Consider the following 24,187-nt stretch of genomic DNA (forward strand, 5'->3'; position numbering starts at 1 on the left):
GTGTGTGTGTGTGTGTGTGTGTGTGTGTGTGTAAATTAGGGGTTGAATGACTTCTGAGTTTTTTAAGTCGATTTTTATGTGATGACTAGTCGCTGATGATGTCATTAATAAACAAATAAGGCTGAACCTTGAGCTGAGACTCAAACACCTTGTGTACCATACAACACAATGCTGGCCACATGACTATTGCTAATATAACAGCTCATTTTGGGGTCATTATATTTCTTACAAATTTCTGCTTGTTCTAAATCAGATACAGATAAAATAGCACAGTAAAGATTACATTTATACGAATACATTAGTGAAAGCGATTGCATGCATGGATTAACTCTACCTGGCAGCATCTCTCTACTAGTAGTGAAGCTGTGGGATTTGGTTATTAATAAATAAATATATGCTAGAACTTTTCAGTTTCTAAGCTATTTTATTGAGAAATCACAGAACATCGTTGACAATATATTTCTACGCTGTTTGATTCTGTGTCTGTAAATGCTGCGATCTGCGTGTGATAAGTTACTGTCTGTAGCCTGTGTGTGCGTTAGAGTGCAACAGCGCTCTATAGGACCAGCGACTAGTTGACCTCAAGTTTAAACTATCATGGCAGAGCATTAAAGTCGACTAGTCGATTAGTCCCCCTAATATATATATTCTATTTTATAGAATATATATATATACATCCTGGCTGGTCTCTGGAGCATCTGGATCTTCCTGCTCCGGGCTCCTCCATGGCTCATCCCTCCTACTCCACCCTGGGTCCTCTCCATTGCCTGGCCCTTGCCTGCCTCCAGAACCCCTACTCTCCCTCCGCAGGAATTCCTCTTTCGGGCGAGGAGGCACCGTTCCGGGAGGGGGGAAAACTGTTACATTCATGGACTTTCTGTTTCCTTATTTCATCATCTTCCTTTTCCTGTTTGGTTGATTTGATTATTCCCGCCTGTCTCCATTCCCCTGATTATTTTCCTTGTGTTTAAATACCCTGTCTTTTTAGTTCCTCCTTGTCTGTGATTAATAATATTGTTATGTAATGTAATGCAATGTATTGTTTCTTAATGTATAATTACTGTATGTTGGATGTGGCCTTACTCTCCCGCGATCATTAAAAGTACCCTTTTATATATCGTCTTCCTCGTGCGCCTTCATTCACACACCAGCAGCTTGTAACACCAATATGCCATCCAATAATGCCGGAACAATTGTCACCATATTTTATATGGTGAATTTCTGCAGCTGCAATTTTAGTTTACTGTAAATTTATCCAAATAAATTATGATTTGATATAATGTTTTTTAGTCATTAATTCCATTCTAATACTTTTTAATATAAAATGTTTTCAATATTTTCTCTTTTTTCTTTTCTTTTCTTTTTTTCTAAAGTGTCTATAAAAGCAATTGCTTGTTTAATATCTGTGAGATTTTTTCCCAATTCTGATTTCTTTTTCCCCATGGTCTTCTACAGTAAATGTTATATGCATAACCTACAAAACAAGCCAAACCTTTCCAGTTTCTTTTTTTATAATGGCACAATGTATAAACTGTTAGCAGAATGTAACCATTGTTGGACTTTCAGCGCCATTTTTTTTCTACTCTGTCCATTGTTAGCTCACTCTTGAGTTAGAGTTTATTTTTCTTACACAGTGAAATGAGGAGACTTACGTATATCCACATTCCAGTTTCTTCCTTCAGCTCTACTCCTGAGTGAGTCTCTCATTGCTAAAGTGCCCTGATTCAGAGTGTCATTGAGTTGGCTGCCCCTGTCAGTCTCTCACACATATGTATACGGCTGGCATTTTGACTGATTCGGCTGTGCTCTTGGTCTCCGAGAGAAAAGCTGTCTTCACCTCATCTGTCAAGACAACCCCAAGTGGCCAGAAAAATATGAGGGTGCCAAATGCACTCAGTTGGAGGATAATGGTTCCTTAAATACTGGATCACATTTTGCTTTCACTCTGCTGGCAGTGAGACATCGCCGGGTGTCCTGCTGATTCCACTGTAAAATGTGATTGCAAGTCCACATAAAAGCATTTGAATGTCCATAAATCATTAAAGCAAGGCTGCAATTATGTAGTTAGTTCTAAATGCGTGTCTCCACAGTGAATCGTGAATACTCACTTTCAGATGCTCATCACCTAGTTGCATTGACACTGAAGTACAAAAAAAAGCAATCATCAGCATCATACTAACTTAGCATATTATCTTAAGTATTATTCAAGTTAAATGACAGAATCTACAGCAACCAAACATTTAATGAAATGCAAAAAGATGAAAGCATATGTATATTTCCATGCATAGACCCATTTATACTGTACAGAGAAAATATTATACATTTTAAAGAATTATAAAAACCATTGTTGGCTGTTATTTCTATTTTTATTTTTATAATTTTTTAAAATTAAAATGTAAAGAAATAATAATAATTATTTCATTAGCAGTAGTAGTAAGTGTATTTTTGATTAGAATAAAAAAGAAATATATAAGAAATCAAATACACATATATAGTGCCCTCTATAAGTATTTGAACAGTAAAGACAAAATTGCTTTGCTGTGGAGTCAAGACAAAAATTATAAAAAAAATAATGAATATGCAACAAAACGTCTCGGTTACGTACGTAACCCTCGTTCCCTGATGGAGGGAACGGAGACGTTATGTCGACCGACAAATGGGGTCTCACTTGGGAGGCCAATCATCTCTGATTTTAAGAGAAAACGCCAATGAAATTGGCAAGTGGATTAACACACCTGAGCCACTCCCCGTGCTAGCGGGTATAAATAGGGCGACAGGTGCATCCACTCATTAGGTTTTACGCTGAGGAGCCGAGAACATGTCCCGGCAACAACGAATGGTTCAAGGTTGTGGCATGGGGACATAACGTCTCCGTTCCCTCCATCAGGGAACAAGGGTTACGTACGTAACCGAGACGTCCCCTATCTGTCGGTCACTACGAGTTATGTCGACCGACAAATGGGGTCCTATGGAAAACGCCATAACCTGAACCTCGTCACAACCCTGAGGCGCTGCAATTGTTGACAAGCCTTGGCGTGCCAAAAAAGCTACGCTTAAGGTCGTAACCTTCTCAAAGCCCCAGCGCAAATTCACTGACCTTGGTACCGAAGGGGCCAAAGGGTGAGTACATCGCTGCTGGAGAAGGCCATGCTGCTGTTGCGCCCACATAAGTAAATGGAAGGGATTTCAACCTTCGGAGAAAGATTGCTTCAAATCTTCCCTATTTGTTCTTTCAGCTGGCAAGACAATGGGGAAGCAAGCCTTTAGGAAAGGCCACTACGGAGACCACATCCTACCCGTAGGGAGGTGACATGTGGATATACCGATATGGACTGACCCAGGGGGCAGTACTACATATGGAAAGGGTCTCTGAGGCAGGTCCTACCTTGGAGTAGGGATGGAACGGCTGCCAGAAGAGACTGACAGAGCGATCTGTCAAGGGAAGACACGGGTTTGCCAAGAGGGAAACCTTACCGTGGAAGAATACACATATGGGATTACCCGTAGGGAACCCAGCCATATGGACACCTAGCCCAGTACAGGGGCTGACCGGCTCCGGGCATGCTAACGCCAGTACTGGGCCTGGCGACAGACTGCTCCGCCAAGTCTGATGCCGAGGGTGCTGGAGGATGCTCGACCAGGGTACGCCAACCGGGGAACTCTACTGGGAGAAGAAAGCGCTCACATCCCCGTATTAGGGGGAATGGCGCAGCAAGCGAGACACCCAGCCAGCCCTTCCCGCCAATTACCTGTTACCCAACACACGGGAGGAAACTGGCTCTACACGGAGGTTGTAAAACCTCGCAAAGGTGTTAGGTGTCGCCCAGCCTGCAGCTCGACAAATATCTGCCAGAGAGGCGCCGTGCGCCAACGCATAGGAGGAGGCCACACTCCGTGTGGAGTGGGCCCTCACCCCCAGGGGGCACGGCTCGCCTTGGGAATGGTAAGCCAAGGCGATGGCGTCCACTATCCAGTGGGCCAACCTCTGCTTAGAGACAGCCTTCCCCTTCTGCTGACCTCCAAAGCAGACCAGGAGTTGCTCAGAGCTTCTGAAGCTCTGGGTGCGGTCCACGTATATGCGAAGCGCTCTTACGGGACACAGCAACGACAAGGCTGGATCTGCCTCCTCCAGGGGCAGCGCTTGCAGGTTCACCACCTGGTCTCGGAAGGGAGTGGTGGGAACCTTGGGCACGTATCCAGGCCGGGGTCTCAGGACAACGTGAGAGTAGGCCGGCCCGAACACAAGGCACTCTTCACTTACCGAAAATGCTTGGAGGTCCCCGACCCTCTTGATGGAAGTGAGCGCGATCAGGAGCGCTGTCTTGAGAGACAGGAACTTCAGCTCAACCGAATCCAGCGGCTCAAAGGGACCCCTCTGAAGTCCCGCCAGGACAATAGAGAGGTCCCAGGAGGGAATCAGGGGTGTCCTAGGAGGATGTAACCTTCTGGCACCCCTCAGGAACCTAGCGATCAGGTCATGCTTCCCCAGGGACCGGCCGTCCACTGCATCGTGATGTGCTGCAATGGCAGCCACATACACCTTCAGGGTGGAGGGTGACAGCCCACTCTCCAGCCTACCTTGCAGGAAAGAAAGCACGACTCTGACCGGGTATCTCCGGGGGTCTTCTCGGTGAGAAGAACGCCAAATTCGTGAACAGACTCCACTTCAGAGCATAGGCCTGCCTCGTAGAAGGGGCTCTAGCCTGAGTGATAGTGTCTACCACCGCTGGGGGCAGATCACTTAGGTCTGCCGCGTCCCGTCTAGAAGCCACACGTGGAGGTTCCAGAGATCTGGACGCGGGTGCCAAATGGTGCCAAGCCCCTGAGAGAGAAGGTCTCTCCTCAGGGGGATGCGCCAGGGAGGGGCTGTCACGAGGAGCATGAGTTCCGAAAACCAGGTCCGGGTGGGCCAGTAAGGCGCAACCAACAGGACCTGTTCCTCGTCCTCCCTGACCTTGCACAGTGTCTGTGCGAGCAGGCTCACTGGGGGAAACGCATACTTGCGTAAAGCCCGAGGCCAGCTGTGTGCCAGTGCATCTGTGCCCAGGGGGGCCTGGGACAGGGAATAGTACAGCTGGCAGTGGGAGGACTCGTGGGAAGCAAACAGGTCTACCTGGGCTTCCCCGAATCGACTCCAGATCAGCTGGACCGTCTGGGGATGGAGTCGCCATTCCCCGGGGAAAGTGAGCTGTCGTGAGAGCGCGTCGTCTGCACGATTGAGCTCCCCCAGGATGTGGACAGCGCGCAGCGACTTGAGCCACGTCTGACTCCAGAGGAGGAGATGACAGGCGAGTTGAGACATGCGACGTGATCGTAAACCGCCTTGTCGGTTGATGTACGAAACAGCGTCCGTGCGGACCAACACGTGCTTGTCCAGCACTAGCGGACGAAACCGTCGCAAAGCTAGATGCACTGGCAGCAACTCCAGGCAGTTGATGTGCCAAAGCAGTCGAGGTCCTGTCCAGGACCCTGAAGCCGACTGCCCGTTGCATGTCGCGCCCCAGCCCGAGTTGGAGGCATCTGTTGTGACAACAACGTGCCGGGACACTTGTTCTAAGGGCACGCCGGCCCGTAGAAAAGCAAGGTCCGACCAAGGACTGAATAGGCGGCGACACATCAGTGTGATGGTGACACGATGTGTACCGCGGCACCATGCCCATCTCGGGACTCGGGAGTGTAACCAGTGCTGAAGTGGTCTCATATGAAGCAACCCGAGCGGCGTGACTGCGGCTGCGGATGCCATATGCCCCAGGAGCCTCTGAAAGTGTTTCAGCGGTACCACTGTCCTGCCTCTGAAGGAACTCAGGCAGTTCAGCACTGAGTGGGCACGCTCGCTGGTGAGACGTGCCGTCATACAGCAGAACGAGGTTGTGAGCCGCGTCCCGCGCCGAGAAACCAATCATCCAGCCGTGAGGGCTCGGGACTGGGCGGTGTAGTCACCTCCAGTGCGATACTCACGGCTGCCCGGGCAAGCATGGCCGACAACTCCAAGTCCGATTCGGCAGCAGCGACAACACCCGAGGGGGGCAGCCCCGCCGAACCTTCATCCTCAGAGGTCGATAACCCATCCCCCGATGCAGCAATCGACATCTGGTCTTCGGGCGGCGCACCGAAAGACACGCTGGGACCGCTATGAGACGGCCCAGCAGAATCAATCGGCAGCTGCACGGGACAGTCGCTGCGTGAGGAGTGAGAGGTCCGTGGGGCGTGGCCCGGCGGAGAAGCTCTCACTGTGATCCTCAGATCTCCCAGAGCGCCAGCCGGCGGCCCTCTGCTCGAGCCAGAGAGACCGGGACGGGTGGCGACAGAGGGGTCTGCTGCACTCCCCTTGAGGAGTGAGAGACGCGATCGCAGCGCTGCCATGTTCATACGCCCACAGTAGACACATAAATCATCCACGAGCGCAGCCTCAGCGTGTTGGACGCCCAGACACTGCAGACAACGCTCGTGACCGTCAACCGAAGACAGGAAACGACCGCATCCAGAAGGACACGGACGAAACGGCATCTTGAAAAAGACGTGAATCGTCCGTGATTTGCTCTTTTAGAACTGTCTCTTTTAGCCGAAGCGCCCAGGGGAATCGCCGTCTCGCAGGGACACCGCTGTAACGCGCCGTCACACCGACCAGGAACAGTTTAAGCAAAAACAAAGATGATGGCTTTGTAGTGATTTTCTTCATCAACTACTCGGCTCCGAAGCAAAAATCTAATGAGTGGATGCACCTGTCGCCCTATTTATACCCGCTAGCACGGGGAGTGGCTCAGGTGTGTTAATCCACTTGCCAATTTCATTGGCGTTTTCTCTTAAAATCAGAGATGATTGGCCTCCCAAGTGAGACCCCATTTGTCGGTCGACATAACTCGTAGTGACCGACAGATAGGGAACTACATACATACACATACATACATGTTTTACCAAATAAAAAGGACAGCACTTTTACAGTTCATTCCACTATTTGATGTGAGCATAAGTATTGTAACATTTGAGTTTAAGGCAGCCGATGTAAAAGATTAAAAGCTAATATTTAGTTGCAGATGCCTTGCATTCAATCAGAGCAGTGAGTCTGCAACCCACAGACTTATGCTTTAAAATGCTTTTCTCCAGCCTTTAATGCAGCCAATTCCAACTGTTGCTTGTTTTGGGGAGTTTCTGTCTTTAGTCTTCTCTTCAGTTGGTGAAATTATTGTCCAGTCAGATTTAAATCTGCAAATTGATTTGGGCAATCTAAGACTTTAAATGTATTTGCCCTGATTAAGTCCTTGACTGAACTGGCAGTGTGTTTGGGGTCATTGTCCTGATCTAATATGCTTTCGAATGTGTTTGGTGGCATTTTCTTAAATATTGGTAGCCAAGATGATTTTGGACCGTTCCGAATTCATTCTGCTACTTCCATCATACATTAAGTCATCATTCAAATTATGAGGTCCTGTTCTAGAGACAGCCATGCATGCCCATGCCATGACACCACCTCCACCAAGCTTTACAGATGAGGTTGTTTGCTTAGGATCATTTGCAGTTCTGTTTTTCCTCCAAACTTTTGCTTTCCAATCACTTAGATAAAAGTTCATCTTTGTCTCATTGGTCCATCAACTCAGTTCTAAAACTCTACTGGCTCACATTTGTGAAGAATCTTGCTTTTCTATTTTTGGTGCTGATCAGAGGTTTGCATCTTGCTATGTAGCTTCTGTAATTCTGTGTCAAATGATGTTGATGTTGCCGGTAGTATCCAAACTCTTGATTTATCAATGCCCTTTGTTTTTCCTATAGTTCTAACTGACTTCCTCTTTTCTTTTATTATCCAAATTGCTTGCTTTTCTTTTAGAGTCGGCTTCCTCATCTTCATCCTGGTTTGTGTGTGTCATCATCGAATGCAAGACTTAGAATGCAGAAGCAATGAATATAACTGATAAGACACATTCCCTGATTTTAATATCTGAAGAATTACTGTAACAGAACACAGCTGAACACTTAGAAAGACCTGTGAGGCAACTGTTCCAATACTTATACTCACATCAGATAGGGAGATGAAACTCTAATAGTGCCGATCTTATTTGCTGGTAAAACATCTTTTTGTTGAATCACCCAATGATAAAATGGGACATTCTGTAGTTCAGACAGGACCACCTGCAAAAGAGAAAAGACAATGTTATGAGATATTCTTAATTCAGCCTACTGGCTAGCAGAGGTATTCTCCCCTTTAAAAGGAGGGAGAGAATAGCAGGCCCCTCTTTAATTTAAGTAGCGAGGGGTATTCATCCTCTTCTGGGGATGAACAGCTGGCCCCTGTAGTTATAGCAGCAAAGGTGTTCTCTCCAGCGGGAGAAAACGGCAGGCCCTTTTTCTTTTTGAGGGGTGTTTGTCCCTTGCTGAGGGTAGAACATCAGGCCCCTGTAGTTATAGCAGCAAGGGTGTTCTCTCCAGTGGGAGAAAACGGCAGGCCCTTTTTATTTTTGAGGGGTGTTTGTCCCTCGCTGAGGGATGGAACAGCTGGCCCCTGTAGTTATAGCAGCAAGGGTGTTCTCTCCAGCGGGAGAAAACAGCAGGCCCTTTTTATTTTTGAGGGGTGTTTGTCCCTTGCTGAGGGATAGAACAGCAGGCCCCTGTTGTTATAGCAGCAAGGGTGTTCTCTTCAGTGGGAGAAAACGGCAGGCCCTTTTTATTTTTGAGGGGTGTTTGTCCCTCGCTGAGGGAAGGAACAGCTGGCCCCTGTAGTTATAGCAGCAAGGGTGTTCTCTCCAGCGGGAGAAAACGGCAGGCCCTTTTTCTTTTTGAGGGGTGTTTGTCCCTTGCTGAGGGATAGAACAGCAGGCCTCTGTAGTTATGGCAGCAAATAGAGCTCTCTCCGGCGGGCGAAAATAGCAGGCCCTCATTTTTTTCCCCTTCTCCTTCTTCTTCTCATTCTCCATCTTCTCCTTCTTCTCCATCTTCTCCTTCTCCATCTCCTTCTTCTCATTCTCCATCTCCTTCTCATTCTCCATCTCCTCCTTATTCACCTTCTCCATCTTCATCTTCTCCTTCTCCATCTTCTCCTTCTCCATCTTCAGTGTGCAGCAGTGGTTTTCTCTCCAGCGGGACAACCACGTAGAAATCTGCTCAAACTTTTGCACTTATATAACATCCTGAGTTGTAGGCCTAATGCGTCGTTGATATGCTGATGATGACCATCAACCCATTGGTTTGAGCATGGGTATGGAGACTGTTGAAGCTGCGGTGGTTGCTGCGCCTATGCGGAATGAATGGCTGGTATATAGTATGGGGTCCATACCACATGTCGTGAATTGAAGCGGTCTAAGGGCAGAGAGATGCGGTGTGGGGAAAACAATGGCTGCATCTGAACTGAAAAAAAGCTGCCTTCAGGGGATGCATCCCAAGGTTGGAAGGCATCAAGGCACATCCGAATTCATTGTTAGCTTCAGATCCTGTCTCCTAAAATGCCTTCATCTTTTTTTAAAAAAGCAGCATAGATGTATCCTTGCTGCTTTTGATATCCCACAATCCTGTGCATTCAATTCTGTGACAGTTAAGCCAAAAATAAAAATCATTGTCATCAGTGTCATTTTTTTTTTTTCTTATGTACATTTTTTTTAATGTACGTTTTCTACGAAATATCCACTTAGTTATCACCAACTTTGTATATTTAGCGGTAGATCATGCTGTAGTGTGGTAAACTAGCGGTTTAAATTCTAAAATTCTGAGAATTTTCAAGCACCTGTATGACCCTGTACTACAGCAAACGCGACAAGTATAAGGCCTTGACCATTTGGGAAGGTGCACACGCAGTCCCTTTAAAGCAGTACGGCATATGGTCAGTAATTACACGAAATTAGTGTTACCTTTGTATCTTCTTGAATATCTTACTTCTTCCAGCGGGGAAGCAGATCTCGTGTACGTTAAAGTTGTTGGGTCAGTCGTAGCAGTACAACTTTGGCGATGAATCGCAGGCAAGGTGTCTATATCAGTTGAGAGGAGTGTGCTCGCTCAGATCACTTCCAATCAATCGCTTAACAAACAACCCGGCGAATTCGTTTAAGTTCACAACTTGATATCTGCTGGGATACTCTGTGGGAATCCTGTCAAAAATCCTATGGAGATGGATTCGCCGTCTTATTAGTTCCTGAGCAAGCAATAGCTCTTGCGAGCAGTTAGAGCCTTGCGAGCCATTTGAGCATACTTGCCGAGCAATAGTGCCATGCATAAATTTCCCGTGTCTAATAGGAGAATGGTAGTGATTGGAGCTATTTGACAGCTGACAGCATCAGCTGGTCACAGCCTATTCCTCCGTGGCCTGACTGAACTAATGCTGCACTCGATTTTTGTCTTATATTCAAGGGGGGGGCGTGGTTCAGTGAGGTCTGCAGGGAGAGCCAGTGTAATGCAGTTCGTAAGTCAGGAAGAAGGATGCAGGAACCAGCGGACATTTAAACAAAAACTTAAAGTAATAAATTAAACACCAAACAGCGCGACAGCCCCCGCGGATGACTGCCGCGCACAAACAAAATCAAAACACTAAATAAAACCCAGGCCTTGTCCTATCTTTTCCTTCACTGTTGTAACTCCTCCCTTTATCCTTCTGGAGCTCCCTCGTGGGACTTGAGACCAGTGAGTGGCGCAAGTGTCGCTCATTTCCAGTTGCTCCACTGGCCTCACTCCGTTCCCATGGCTCTCTGCCCTACCCCACTCATCACATTCGTCTTTGAAACATATTTACAGATTTCTTGACTCCACCACAAACAGTGTCTTTACTGTTTTAATAGTTATGGTGTGCACTATATATATATATAATCATTTTACTGAAGCCTATAACTGATATTATTATTAATCTATATGCACACTTATTATTATTATTTTAAATATATGGCTGCAAAAAAACGTATTATTATTATATTTTATGTATGTATGTAAGTAAAATTTGGAATTTAACATTATTTAATTTGTCAGTTAAGACCCCAACAACGTCTACACCTGTATTTTTATAATAATTAGCCATTCAAATTGTGATATGAACTTCAAACAGATTAATGTGCTAGATCACAAAGTGTGACAGCTGCGTGATTCACTATAATTTTGATTTAGGACCTTTTCAGATTGCTTTGGTCATGTACTTAGCTTTAATGGATTGTTCTGATGATTTTCATTTGGAAAGGTTACTAGAAAAGATTTCTTGGTTGCCCATACTCTTAAAGTAAAATATAAAAAAATCAATAGATTTCTTGATATAACAAAATAATGGCGTCATAAAACAACAGTGACAATAACTGCAAGACCTTAATGTTGTATTTGGCAGCTGTCCACAAAATCCACCATTATTCAACAGCTATATATTAAACTGTCATGGAAGAAGGATGCAAAACTGGTATATAAAGACTCCCAACCCATGCCTGAAGAAAGAGAAAATCATTGATCTTGAACAACCAACATGTTATGATGGTTAGAGCGCTTGCCTGTCTGATGAATTGTTTTGATGTCAACCTGTTTTATTCTTCCACGCTTCACTTAATTTGCTGTTGTTATGATCCCAGCAGCTTTTATTTCTGCTAAAGAAAAGTTCAGAACAGTCACTTTCTACTATTCTCAGAGTGAGAAATGTGTGAAGAGAGGATGGCTGTTCAAAGCTGTTAAAGAAAGGAGAGACCCAGGAGCTTTGACACAAAATAAGTAAAAGCAACTTTAATTATACCATGGGAAACCAGTGAATGTGCAGCTTATGATAGTTACAGCTGGCTTCCTGCCTAAACCTGGACTTTCCACTAATGAAAGACAGCCTCTATCTCCGTCAGGCCTTTGTGAAGGTGCTTGATTAAACAACATGCCAGGCAGCAAAGCTCTCAGGGTGACTTCACATTTGAGTAACTAATTGCACATTCGCTGACTGTTTAAGGTCTGGATCTGGATTTAACTGCGACAGAATTGAGTCATGCTGGTCATGAAGGCAGACCTTTTAGCCTGTACTCTGGGTGAAGTAATGCAGATTTATGCGGATTAATCAGCTTTTCTAAACACAATGGAAGTAAAAATAGGTCAGTGGATATTTAAGATGTTATTTATTTATTTATTTATTTATTGCCTTTAAGGGCAATGAAATGTAGTGAAAGCTAAAACAGTTGATACACAGTGACATTGCTGGTGCTAGACTATTATCATTTATGTATTAGAAAAACATTTTCAGTTGAATCCAAATGTCTGCTGCCAGTCAAAATTTTGGAAAAAATTAAGATGTTTTATGTTTTTGAAAGATGTCTCTAATGTTCACCAGTGCTGTTTATTGGATTGATTGATCGATCATTAAATCAATAAAAACGGTAATATTGATGTACTATAACAATTTAAAACACCTGTTCTCTAATTTAATAAATTGTAAAATGTAATTTAAAAAAACAAAAATTATCAATAGTTTCAATAGAGACATTAATATGTTACAACAGATTTTAATTTAAAATAGATTCTGTTCTTTTGTACTTTCTATTCATCAAATAATTCTGAAAAAAGTGGTGCAGTTTGAATGAAAATATTAAGTAACAAAAAATGTTCTTTTAAAATGTTCAAGTTTAATAAAATTTCACAATATTACTTAAATATATTTAGCTTTGGTGAACATCTTCCTTCAAAAATATTTTTAAAAAAATACATTTTGTAATTTTTAAACAGTTTTAAAGGCTGTTGTAAAATGCTTTACAGTATATTCTCACAATTATAGATTGCTGAAATGGAGCAGAGTATGAAAAACACAATCAATTCATACGTTTTTTACAAGCTGGCTGATTCGTGGAAATTTATACGATCTCACTCCTACGATTTTATTAGATGTAAGATTTTTCTAGACTTCAGTGACTGGTAAGTTTAGGGCAAGGGTTAGGGTTAGGACATTCGTACAAATTTATATGAATTGGGGAACTCGTAAAATACGTATGATTTAGCAAAAATTAGCCACCTTGTCAAATATGTACAAATTGCAGTGAGATCGGGTTGGAATAGCCTTCTCAATGTGCCCAGGAGGTCCAACTATAAAACACTGAAACCTCACAAAACACCTAAATTTTCTTTCTTCGCAATGAAAAATGACGTGAACGCTCCCCAGTCGGCCACTACAGAGCACAGTAATCAGCACTTCAAACATTAAAGTCAGACCACCGTATGGAGCCTCCAATACTGACATGTTCAGCATGTTCCTGACAAGAAATCCCCAGTTGTACAATAAAGTCCATATAATAGTGGTTTCCTTAGAGGGGAAGTGCAAGTTTTGTAATCCGCATCACTCCAATTTGGTGGCCTTGAGCTCCTTATCGCCAATCCCACATGGTTTGTCTGGCGACTGAAGTTGCCCACCACTCAATGGCCGACTGCATCAATTTCTTGCTCTGCGTGACACAAGAAGCTGCGTAGGGTCAACGTGAACCACATAGCCATACAACCTGATTCCAATTACATGTCGCTTCAGTTTGTTTTTTTTGACACAGGACAGTAGAGAGTTTCATGAAATCACTCAAAACCACACTTGGAAGTGTGTTTATGGTTGTAGATATTGAAGTATTTGCAAAAGAGTTTTATTTATGCAAGGGGTATTTTTTGTTTTGTTTTATGTGTTTCTGCCACTGAATAAAAAATAAAAAAAGGTAATTGTGACTTTCAATTTCATTTGTATCTGACTTTATTTTCTCAGAATTTCTAGCAATTCTGACTTTACTGAATCTGACTTTCTCAGAATTCAGAGAAAATAAAGTCGGAAAAGCCAGATATGAACGATATAGTGATTGGTTTTTATTTTTAATTAAGTGGGTTAAACTGGCTTCCATAGTCTCAAGTCAAAACAAGTCAAGTAACATATTTCACATCTGTCTTGCAGGCATTTGCCGGTAACTCCAACACAGAGAGTGTGGTTCGGCATGACCTGCAAAACCCGACTGTGGCACGTTTTTTGCGCATCATTCCTTTAGACTGGAGTGAAGAGGGACGGATTGGCCTCAGGTTCGAGATCTATGGGTGCCCGTATTGTAAGTTGACTCTGCTCTGTCACATTTCACATCAGTATCATCCAATAGAGTAAATATCAGAAAAGATGGCATCATATGGAAATTATTTACATGATACTGAAGGCTGATGGTATTTTCTTCCTAATAACTGTGCACTATTATTATCATTTTTTTTATGTAGCCTAATATGTATTATAGCTGTAACATTTGCTAAGCTCAGTGTGAAACTGACTGTTTTATCTATTCAGAGTTTCTTTTCATGCTGAGGATGTATTCAGGAAGATCCCGGTTCAATTAAGGGAAATTTTAAATGTTAAAAATAAAGGGAACTTTTTTTGAAAGTCAAGGTCGGCTATCCATCCCATACAAATCCTTCAAAATCCTACAAAAGTTTTCACGAGTTACACAGATGTCTACTACTATGACACCCTGCTGTTTACTAAAACTGAGGAGAGAACTGATACTGTTCAATTTAAAATTCAACAGAATATTTTTCAGTGTGATATTTTGAGGTAAATATAAAGTTGAGACAAACAAAAACGTCTAGGTCTTTACAATATTTAGAGAGTATTAATATTTAGAGAATTTCATTGCATTTTATCTACATTACATATTTGCTGTGATTGCATATAGGAGAAAAATGTAAGAAGGTTGAATACATGCTTGACAAGCTCCTGTCTCAACATCTACACAGGCCTCTTCCTTTGTAGCTGGTTGTGTTGTTCTGGACCACCATGTCAACAATGCTCATGTTCCTTTCAAAATAATCTTCATTGTCCACCTGAATGACCTCAAACTTAAATTCTGAAAAAAAAAAGAAAAAGAAAAAAAGGTTTGGATACTTACAGTAAAGAACAGAAGTTGTCCTAGGAGGACTAAAAATATGTACTATCAACAATCATAGTAGAACACCTTATAAGTGTTTTGACATAGTAAGTTATAGAAAAATTGAGAGTTTTGTGCACATTGTTTTGAGAAAATTATATTCATGATTTTTAATTTGTATAAAATGAATGAAAACTGAATCTGTTTTGGACAATTATTAACTGTTTTGAGAACAGAGTTTGAGTCTAAATTGTAACTTTTTAAACTTTATAAATTATTTTTTCACCATTAATGAAATTAAATTTTACATATTTTTATATTTCATACAGTATAAATTATTTCATATTATTAATTTAAAATAGAATAATAACATTAATAACATAGTATATAATAATTAATATAATAATTGTATATATTATTATAATAATGCCCCTTTGCTGTTATTTAATAAATGAAACACAAAAAATAGCTATTTCTTAAGTTATTATAATTATATTAATATTATATTGTTTTAATTTTATAAATATGGTAATGTTAATTTAATGAAATGTGTAGAATGTATTATAATTTGTTTAATAACTTAATTTATAATATTTTATTTCCCTTTGGCAATATAGTTTGTCAAATAGAATAACAGAATACAAGGCTTTCTTTTTTTTTTAAATTGAACTCAGAGTGTTCATTTTGGGCCCTGCATGGCTACATTTGCGTGGTATTGTAGAGCTGCAACTTCACATAACTAACAAGGTGCATGGAAAAAAACAAACAAAGTACTTACTGAACACCAAATTTACATATATTTGATCATCTTTCTTAGCATGTTGTGGTTAAAGGATAAGCTATTTTATTTAATCATTTTACAGAGACAGCTTGCTGGATTTTCATTTGTCTGAAAGGTATCAGTCAATGCAAATCATGGATTTAAACAAAAATGCTTTCCAGATGAGTGGATTTTGGAGCAGCTGTCTCCAGCGAGGTCAAAACATCCTGAAATCTGATTGTGGCACACAGAGTGAGCGCCACCTGAAGGTCATGTCTGTAAATTAATTGCATTGTTATTATTCCACTTCAGTCCATTGGGATCCTTTTTTTTCTTCTTCTTTTTCTTCTTTTTTTTATTTCAGTCTAACCTTTTATTATATTTAAATTTAATTAGCATGGCGAACAAATTAAATCTATGGACCACCATCATGGTTCATGTTGGTTGTCATGGTAGCCAAATTTATCTTGATAAAAATTTTCAATTAATGCCACATCAATTGGTTTGAGAAGAATTACATTTTTTTTACAGACCATCTTTGCTAATTATTATTATTATTTTTTTTTTACCATAATTCTCAAACTTCTTACTTCTTTACATTTGTTCATTTATTGACTGAGGAAAAATAAAATTCTTGAGATGGAAAAAAAATGCAACTTGGAATACATTTTTTTCTTTTCTTTCTGTTTTTAATACTTCCTTTGAAATAATGATAGTGTACATAAATCTGACGCCTGGCTCTTCTGAATGTTTGTGTTTATGACAAGTATGAATGAAGCCTGGTAGCTTTAGATATGTATCATTCCTCAAGCTGTTTCCCTACTTGTGAGGAGCAGAGGGGGGTTTGGCTGCACTGATTTTCCTGTCAGAAAGTGTTTCATCCACATTTGCTCCTTGCTGTTGAAACCGCTCATATTCCTTCAAAACCTTGTGCAGGTGATCACAGATGCCGATAAGGATGTGCCGCCATATCCAGATGTATTTTTTAAAAGGGAATAGGGTGAAATATGAAAACATATTCTCAAAATCCAGATTAAATGTGGTTAGTTGTGTTTTGGTAGAGGATAGCTTGCCTTTTCCTGTTCTAAACCGATCATTAGCTGGACAAGGCTGACCTGCTGAACATGCATTTTTTCTAAAAAAAAAACTGTTGAAATCTCTTGTTAAAGAATTCACATTTTGGTCAGGTGGGCATGATTAATTTTTATTGTGTTATTATTTAATATTCAGTATTAATATAATAAAACTTCTACTGCTAATGATATTAATTATCATTCCAAATTAACATGTTAAATTGATAAACACCAGTTGGTGACCAGCTTGAACCTGATAATCACTACTGTAGCTTACACCAGCTACCGACCAGCATGCACTAGTTAATGAACAGGTTGAACCAGCTGAAAACCATCTTAAACCAGTTTACATTTGGTCATAATAAGCCAAACCATTTTATGACCTTGAACCAAGTTACACAAGATGATGACCAGTTTGAACCAGCTAATGACTTTCTTAAACCATCTTAGACTAAGTGTTGACTAACTTGAACCAGCTGATGACTCTCTTAAACCAGCCAATGAACATTTTAAAGCAATTAATAACCACCTTACCCCAGCTAATGACTACTCAGCTATTTTAAACAAGCTAATGATGATCTTCCTAATCCAACTAATGACCATCTAAAACCAGTTAATGGCCATCCTAAACCAACTAATGACCATAGTAAAACAAATAATAACCAGTTTGATACAGCTAATGACCACCTAGAACCAGGTAATGGTCATATTAAATCCTTTTATGCTAGGTAATAACTATTTTAAACCAGTTTAATCCAACTAATGATCATCTTAACCAACCAATAACCATACCAAAGCAAATAATAACTTACACCAGCTAATGACTATTTAAAACCAGATAATGACCATTTTAGACATGCTAATGATCATCCTAAACCAACTAATTGCCATCTTAAACGAGTTTAATTCAACTAATATTATATTACATATTACCATATTAAACCAATTTATTACCAGCTAATTACCATCTTAAACCAGCGTACAATAGATAATAACCATCTTAAACCAGTTTAATCAAATTAATGACAAGCTTAAACCAACCAATGACTGTCTTAAACCATTTTACACGAGCTAATGACCAGCAAGAAGCTGCTAATATCCAGTTCACATGTTCCTACAGAACAGGAATATATTAATAAGTACAAAAACACTTTTTAAGGACCATTTCCACCACTCAGTTTCTCTTCAGACAGGAAAATGTTGAGTGTTGAGTGAAAATAAATAAGATGTACAGTAAAGGAATAGAGATAGCCCTTCTCAGGAAGCACAGAGGGAAAGAATGGGCGTTAGATAAGCAAGACCTGCAGTGGAGATGAAGCACAGAATGAGAATGAATGCAGTGCTCTGACCTTGTTGGTCGGGGAGAATGGATGAATGCATTTGTGATGGAGGTGAAGGGGATTGGCAATTGAGAGAGAGAGAGACAAGAGGAGTGGAAGAGCAACTGGCCAGACACAGCACACATACTCATGCATTAGTATAGTAATCAGTCCCCAGCAGGGAGCATGGAGAGAATTGAATTAATTCCACATGCAGACTGTACTCTACAGACGCACACACAAAATTGTAGAAGACGCTTCATACTACAGGCATCCCGTGGTGATTGTATACATGACAGAATACACTGAATGCATATTCTCACCTGCTTTGTGCATGTAGAACAATTACAGTTGTTGCGTCATTTTACAATTTACACTGCTAATGGAAGCTGATAAATGCAAATTGATTTTACATACTTCAGGAATTCATACAATGCATGAACGATCCATTCAAATAATGGAAGTATCTTACGCATTGTCTGACTTGAAAATAACACTTACTGTATACCCAAAACATACTCCTCATGTGTTATTTTTGTGTATTTTTCAAATACGCCAATCGTTATATTCAATTAACATAATCATTACATTATGTATTGGTTAGAATTTGTTGTTCTCTTATGACATCCTGTGTGTTTCCTGCCTGGGAAGAAACCACCCACTTTCCAAAGGTGGCTGCCCGGAATGCGATGCCATGGCTATGTCAACCCTTCGGGCTCGTCTAGCCTCCTTGGACGTGGACCCCAGCCCTCCTTTTCTCTTTTCTGGGCCATGTCATAAAAAGAGCCGTTCAGAGTTCTTCTCCGGAGGATATCCCTGAGAGCGCTCGCATGCAGGCTAACTCCCCGTGTGCATCGCTTTCTGAGTCCCCCTCTTCGATCGCGGCCGGCCAGCCCCCCGCCGTGCATCTCGAGTTTGACGTGGACAACGCAGAAGAGGACAGTTGCTCTCTTCTAGCCTCTGAGAGCTAAGGATGGTCAGGCTCCAACCCGGACCCCGCCCCTTCCACACAAGAGTCGAGCAGTGTGCAGTCTAGCTTCGACGTGAAGCTTCTCCGCCTTCTCACCCAGGCATTCGAGGACCTCGGCCTCGATTGATCTCTGCCTGAGGAACCCGTGCCCAGCAGGCTGGATGGCTGTTTCCTGCCCGGGCTATACTCGACGCCTCACAAGAGGCCTGCTCCCTTCCTGCAGGAACTCCACGAGGAGTTAACTAAAATCTGGAAGGCGCCATTTTCTGCTAGGCTGTGGCATGAAAGACAAAGGCTACCTCTCCATTCCTGCCATCGAGGAACCGGTAGCAACACATCTGTGTCCGCCTTCTGGTGGATGGCGGTCAAAGCCCTCGCTGCCCTCGAAAGCCTGCAGGACAACTTCGGCTCTGATCGGTCGCGCTTACAACCTCCCAAAGCTTACAAACCTGTACCCAAAGGCCAGTTTCACGGCCACCCAGATAAAACTCAAAAAGAGCATTATGTCTGTCTTTCCGGCTCATGCCGAAGGTGTTAATGACAGATGTAAATGTAGGAAATGTGCCCACGTCCCAGTGCTCACCCCTACACATAAGCACTGCCCGTTCAGTGTCACACACTCATTCACAGCCAATATCAATGAAACCGGCTCATGCCGTGTGTGTTTTATATGTAGGAGATGTGCCTGCTGTACAGTGCTCACCCCAACTCACAAACACGGGTTGCTCTGTGACACTCACTCACTTAGAGCCCCCATTAATAAACGCAAAACGCGTTTTGTGTGCAGAAAACCCATCAGTATACACAAAATTTGTTCTGTGTGCAGAGAGCGTGTGCGCCTCCCTGAGTGCACACCCACGAGCAAACACTGTATGCTATGCGCCGCACACACACAGCGACCAGAGCCCAGATACCATTCCCCCCCTAGCGTTAAGCATGTAAGCATGGGAAATGATCCTGGGCGTGTCAGATTGGGTAATGAACGGGTTGATTGGATGTTATTCGCTGCAGTTCACTTGCAGACCCCGCACTTTCAAGCCAGGGTTGAAACCACAGTGAAAGAAGAAGTAGCACATCTACTTCATGCCGAGATTGCGAAAACTGCTGAGAAAAGGTGCTACAGAAACCGTCCCGCTGATCCAGAGCGATGCAGGTTTCTACAGCAGAAATTTCCTCGTTCCGAAGAAGGATGGCAGTCTCAGACCCATCTTAGATCTCAGGCATTTGAACAAAGCCCTCATTCAGGGGTCATTCAAAAATCTTTCTTGCAAATCGCCTTCGAGGGTCAGAGCTATCAGTACACCGTCCTGCCGCTTGGTCTATCTTTGGCACCTTCTACATTCATGAGGTGCATGGACGCTGCGCTCGCTCCCCTGAGACAACGGGGGATACAAAGTTTGAACCATTTGGACTACTTGCTAATTCTAGCGCAGTCAGAAGCAGAGCTGATAGCGCACAAAGCTTTATTACTAAGCCAATTTAAGGACTTGGGTCTCCAAATCAACTGGACCAAGATCTCACTGTCTCTTTGCCAGAAAATGTATTTTCTGGGGACAGATTTGGACTCTGTATCAATGACAGCGCGACTGACGTCAGAGTGTGCACTGCGAATACAACACTCAGCAGTGGTTTTCAGGGTCGGCAGCATTTTTCCTCTCAAGAATTTTGAGAGGATGCTGGGTCTTATGGCTTTGGCCTCAGCACTGCTCCAACTGGGCTTTAAGGTTTAAGGTTATCTAGGTGTAGACGTAAATAAAACACAATCTAACAGGAAGAAAATTTTATTTAAACTTTTCAGAACGCAGCAAGTGCACCGCTGGTCATGCACATCCTTTCCCAGAACAATACTGAAAGCTAAGCAAAAATGGAGAAACAGATGATCATAGCTGTACAAGGATAGCCATTTTTAAATGAATCTATTAGCAGAGCTACTGCAAGGGAAGTTTAGTGCTGGAAATCCATTTATTTTTTGCTGAAACTTTTGCGTCTTCACGGAGAGCGGGTCATGATTTCCTAGCAACAGCAGAAGCCACCGGAGCGAGAGCGCAGGCTAAAGTGTGCTTCGGAAAAAAGGAGAAAGTGGCGCGCCTAGTGTTTTCCAACACTGGACTCGACTACAGCCCTAATATATGTAAACTACTGTGACCAGTGCAGTAAGAGAGCAGGTGCAGGTTAGATTGGTAATGTGGCGTTCAGAAGTGTCACAGCCTCGGGGAAGAAGCTGTTCCTGAGCCTACTAGTGCGAGAGCGTAGGCTCCTGTAACGCCTGCTGGATGGAAGGAGGGTGAAAAGTCCATGGTTAGGGTGAGAGGCATCCCTGATGATGTTTCTTGCCCTGCCCAGACAGCGCTTGTGATAAATGTTCTCGATGGAAGTTAACTGGGTGCCGGTGATCCGTTGAGCAGTTTTCACCTCCCGCTGGAGTGCTTTGTGGTCAGATGCAGAGCAATTGCTGAACCATACTGAGATGCAGTTCGTGAGTATGCTCTCAATGGTACAGCGGTAGAATTCAGCAAGGATCCTGTGACTCAGGTGAACTTTCTTAAGGCTCCGTAAGAAGTAAAGGCGCTGCTGTGCCTTTTTGACCAGGGTGGAGGTGTTTAGGGACCAGGTGAGGTCATCAAAGATGTGGATGCCAAGGAACTTGAAACTCGACACATGCTCCACTACAGCTCCGTTGATGTAGATGGGTGTGTGTGCATGATTCCTAGTCCGCCTGAAGTCCTCAATGATCTCCTTTGTCTTCTGGGTGTTTGTTCTTCCCGTGTCTGATCTTGGATTGTTTAAACCGACTCTGATTCTCTGCTGCCTGCCCTGATCTCTGCTTGTTGCCGTTAATAATTCTGGATATCCCTGACATACCTGATGCCGTTCCTGATTTCTGCCTGTATGACCATTCTCTTAATAAAGTTCTGCACATGGATCCGAACACTTCTGACTCCTCGTTACACACATACTGCATATATTATATTTATTATATATTTTTGTAACTTTGTGTATACTGCTGCAGATTGCATTTCCCATCAAGACATGCATTTATATACTGTACATATAAGTATTTACCCTTTTATGAATCTTTTAGTCCAAAGTTATTGCAGTTACAAGCCTATAGCAAAATCAGCACCGTCATTTACATTTTAATTAAGCTCAAATCAAACCTAATCAATCTCTCAATAATGCAAGCAAATAAACATGCCACTTCAATCTTATTGGTGGAAGGGAACACGATGACGTCTGTATTTTTCTGTTCTCAGATTGCCGTAGCTCTCTTTATAATTACCTTCCCATGCTGCTCACAGATTTTGCATGACTTCTGAATGATATAAAGATAGTCTGCAAAGCAATCAAGTGCCATCAGCCGCTGTGAGCTTGTGTAATATATCCAAAGGTTATGCGGTGTCAGTGCAGGAGATGAAACCAAGAGAGCGAGCGAGAGATGCCGCGAAAGGAATTTACATTCATAACTTCCGGTATGCATCATTCCGAGCCTTGACAGGGATCAAAAATCCTCCTCCACTGCGCAATAAGCAGAAAGGCTTTGTCAGCATCTAATAGCCCACTGCAATTTTCTGCTTCCTCACTGTAGTTTATCACCTGATCCCAGCCGCAGTTTATCCGTGAACTTCACCATGCTTTCGTCCAAGCAATCTATAGAACAGTCACTCAACCGATTATTTAGCCAAAAATGGGCATGACACCTAGTCACCTCAGAGGTGCTAATCTCTTTTCCTCCTCCTGTCTTTCATTCTCCTGTCAACAGGGGCAGATGTGATTAATTTTGACGGGCAGGGGGTGATCTCTTACCGCTTCAAAATGAAGAAGATGAAGATTTTGAAGGACGTAATAGCCCTGAAGTTTAAAACATCAGAGAGCGAAGGGGTGATTCTGCACGGAGAGGGCCAACAGGGTGACTACATTACCTTGGAGTTGAGGAGAGGCCGGCTACTGCTTCAGATAAACCTCGGTAAATCTGATGTAGAGGCCTATAATAGATATCTGTTGTGTTTATGGTGCGCTTGTGTGTATCTTGGGGATAATTTTATCATTGATGTGCTGCATTAAGTATTTCTTCACGTTATTTATTGGCTTTATACCTGCTGTCTTCTAAAATATAATTGATTGTTTGATGCTCATTGACTCTTTGGTAAAAATTAGTTACATTTAAAGAATAGTTCATGCAAAAAATAAAATGGGTCTATTAAGACTTTTTATTTATTTATTTATTTATTTATTTATTTATTTATTTATTTATTTATTTATTTATTTATTTATTATTTATTTATATAAATGATGTACTGTATTTAAATTATAATATGTTTGTTCAGCAATGATGCCTTTATTTGATTGATCAAATATCAAAAAGTGAAGACATTTATGTTTCTTGTTTGTGTTGCAAATTAGTTTTATTTCAACTAAAAGCTGTTGTTTTAAACTTTATATTCATTGGAGAATCCTGAAAAAAAAGAAAAAAAAACTGAGCAGCTTAATGGATTTCAACATTGATAATATTAGTTATTTTGAGCAGCAAATTTGCATATTAGAATGATTTCTGAAGGATCGTGTGACATTGCTAACTCCAAACTCGAGGACACAAAATATTTCTATATTTCAATAGTTTTTTGTTTTTTTGTTTTTTCTGTCCATATAAGTCAATGGGGTCCAAAAACACACAGGTTTTCATTGAATTTTCCAAAGAATAAGAAGTTTGGAACAACATGAGAGTGAATTTTCATCTGTGTGAACTATCCCTTTAATATCTCATGGACCCGCATTGCAGAAAAACCTAGCCAGAGGGAAAAGAAATACTCATAGACTGTAAAACACAAGAACCCATTATCTTGTATATCATAAGGACATAAACATCTCATATGCCATGTGAAGACGGCTTCAGAACTTCCTCCCATCAATTATTCTGCAGTGAAGGTGAAGATATTGTGTGTTTGATATTAACAATGGTCTCCCATGTCTAATAAACTGTAGGAAGTAATCAGTACGGCTCCATCCTGGGCCATACATCTGTGACTAGCGGCAGTCTGCTGGACGATCATCATTGGCATTCTGTAGTAATTGAGCGCTACAGGAGAAATGTCAATTTCACCCTTGATCAGCATACTCAGCACTTCCGCACCAACGGGGAGTTTGACCACCTTGACCTGGACTATGAGGTACAACTGAGAATGTGAATGATTTATTGCTCTGAACTTCATTTAACAAGTAGGTGCATTATGGGAATGCTGAAGCTCCAAATTTTACTCACTATAACAGGTCATTTA

The 24,187-nt window shown here is 42.0% G+C and overlaps 1 protein-coding gene across 1 annotated transcript in view; it reads left to right on the forward strand.

Moving 5' to 3' along the window:
* cntnap2a (contactin associated protein 2a) overlaps positions 1 to 24,187 on the forward strand; it is a 337,198-nt gene that overhangs the window by 150,929 nt on the left and 162,082 nt on the right. Inside the window, exons 4-6 of the mRNA XM_052596190.1 lie at positions 13,841 to 13,988; positions 22,675 to 22,878; positions 23,895 to 24,079. Of these exons, the coding sequence (XP_052452150.1) occupies positions 13,841 to 13,988; positions 22,675 to 22,878; positions 23,895 to 24,079 (537 nt within the window). The remainder of the gene's footprint in view (positions 1 to 13,840; positions 13,989 to 22,674; positions 22,879 to 23,894; positions 24,080 to 24,187) is intronic.

The sequence above is a fragment of the Carassius gibelio genome, chromosome B24, assembly GCF_023724105.1.
Source record: "Carassius gibelio isolate Cgi1373 ecotype wild population from Czech Republic chromosome B24, carGib1.2-hapl.c, whole genome shotgun sequence".
Taxonomy (NCBI): domain Eukaryota; kingdom Metazoa; phylum Chordata; class Actinopteri; order Cypriniformes; family Cyprinidae; genus Carassius; species Carassius gibelio.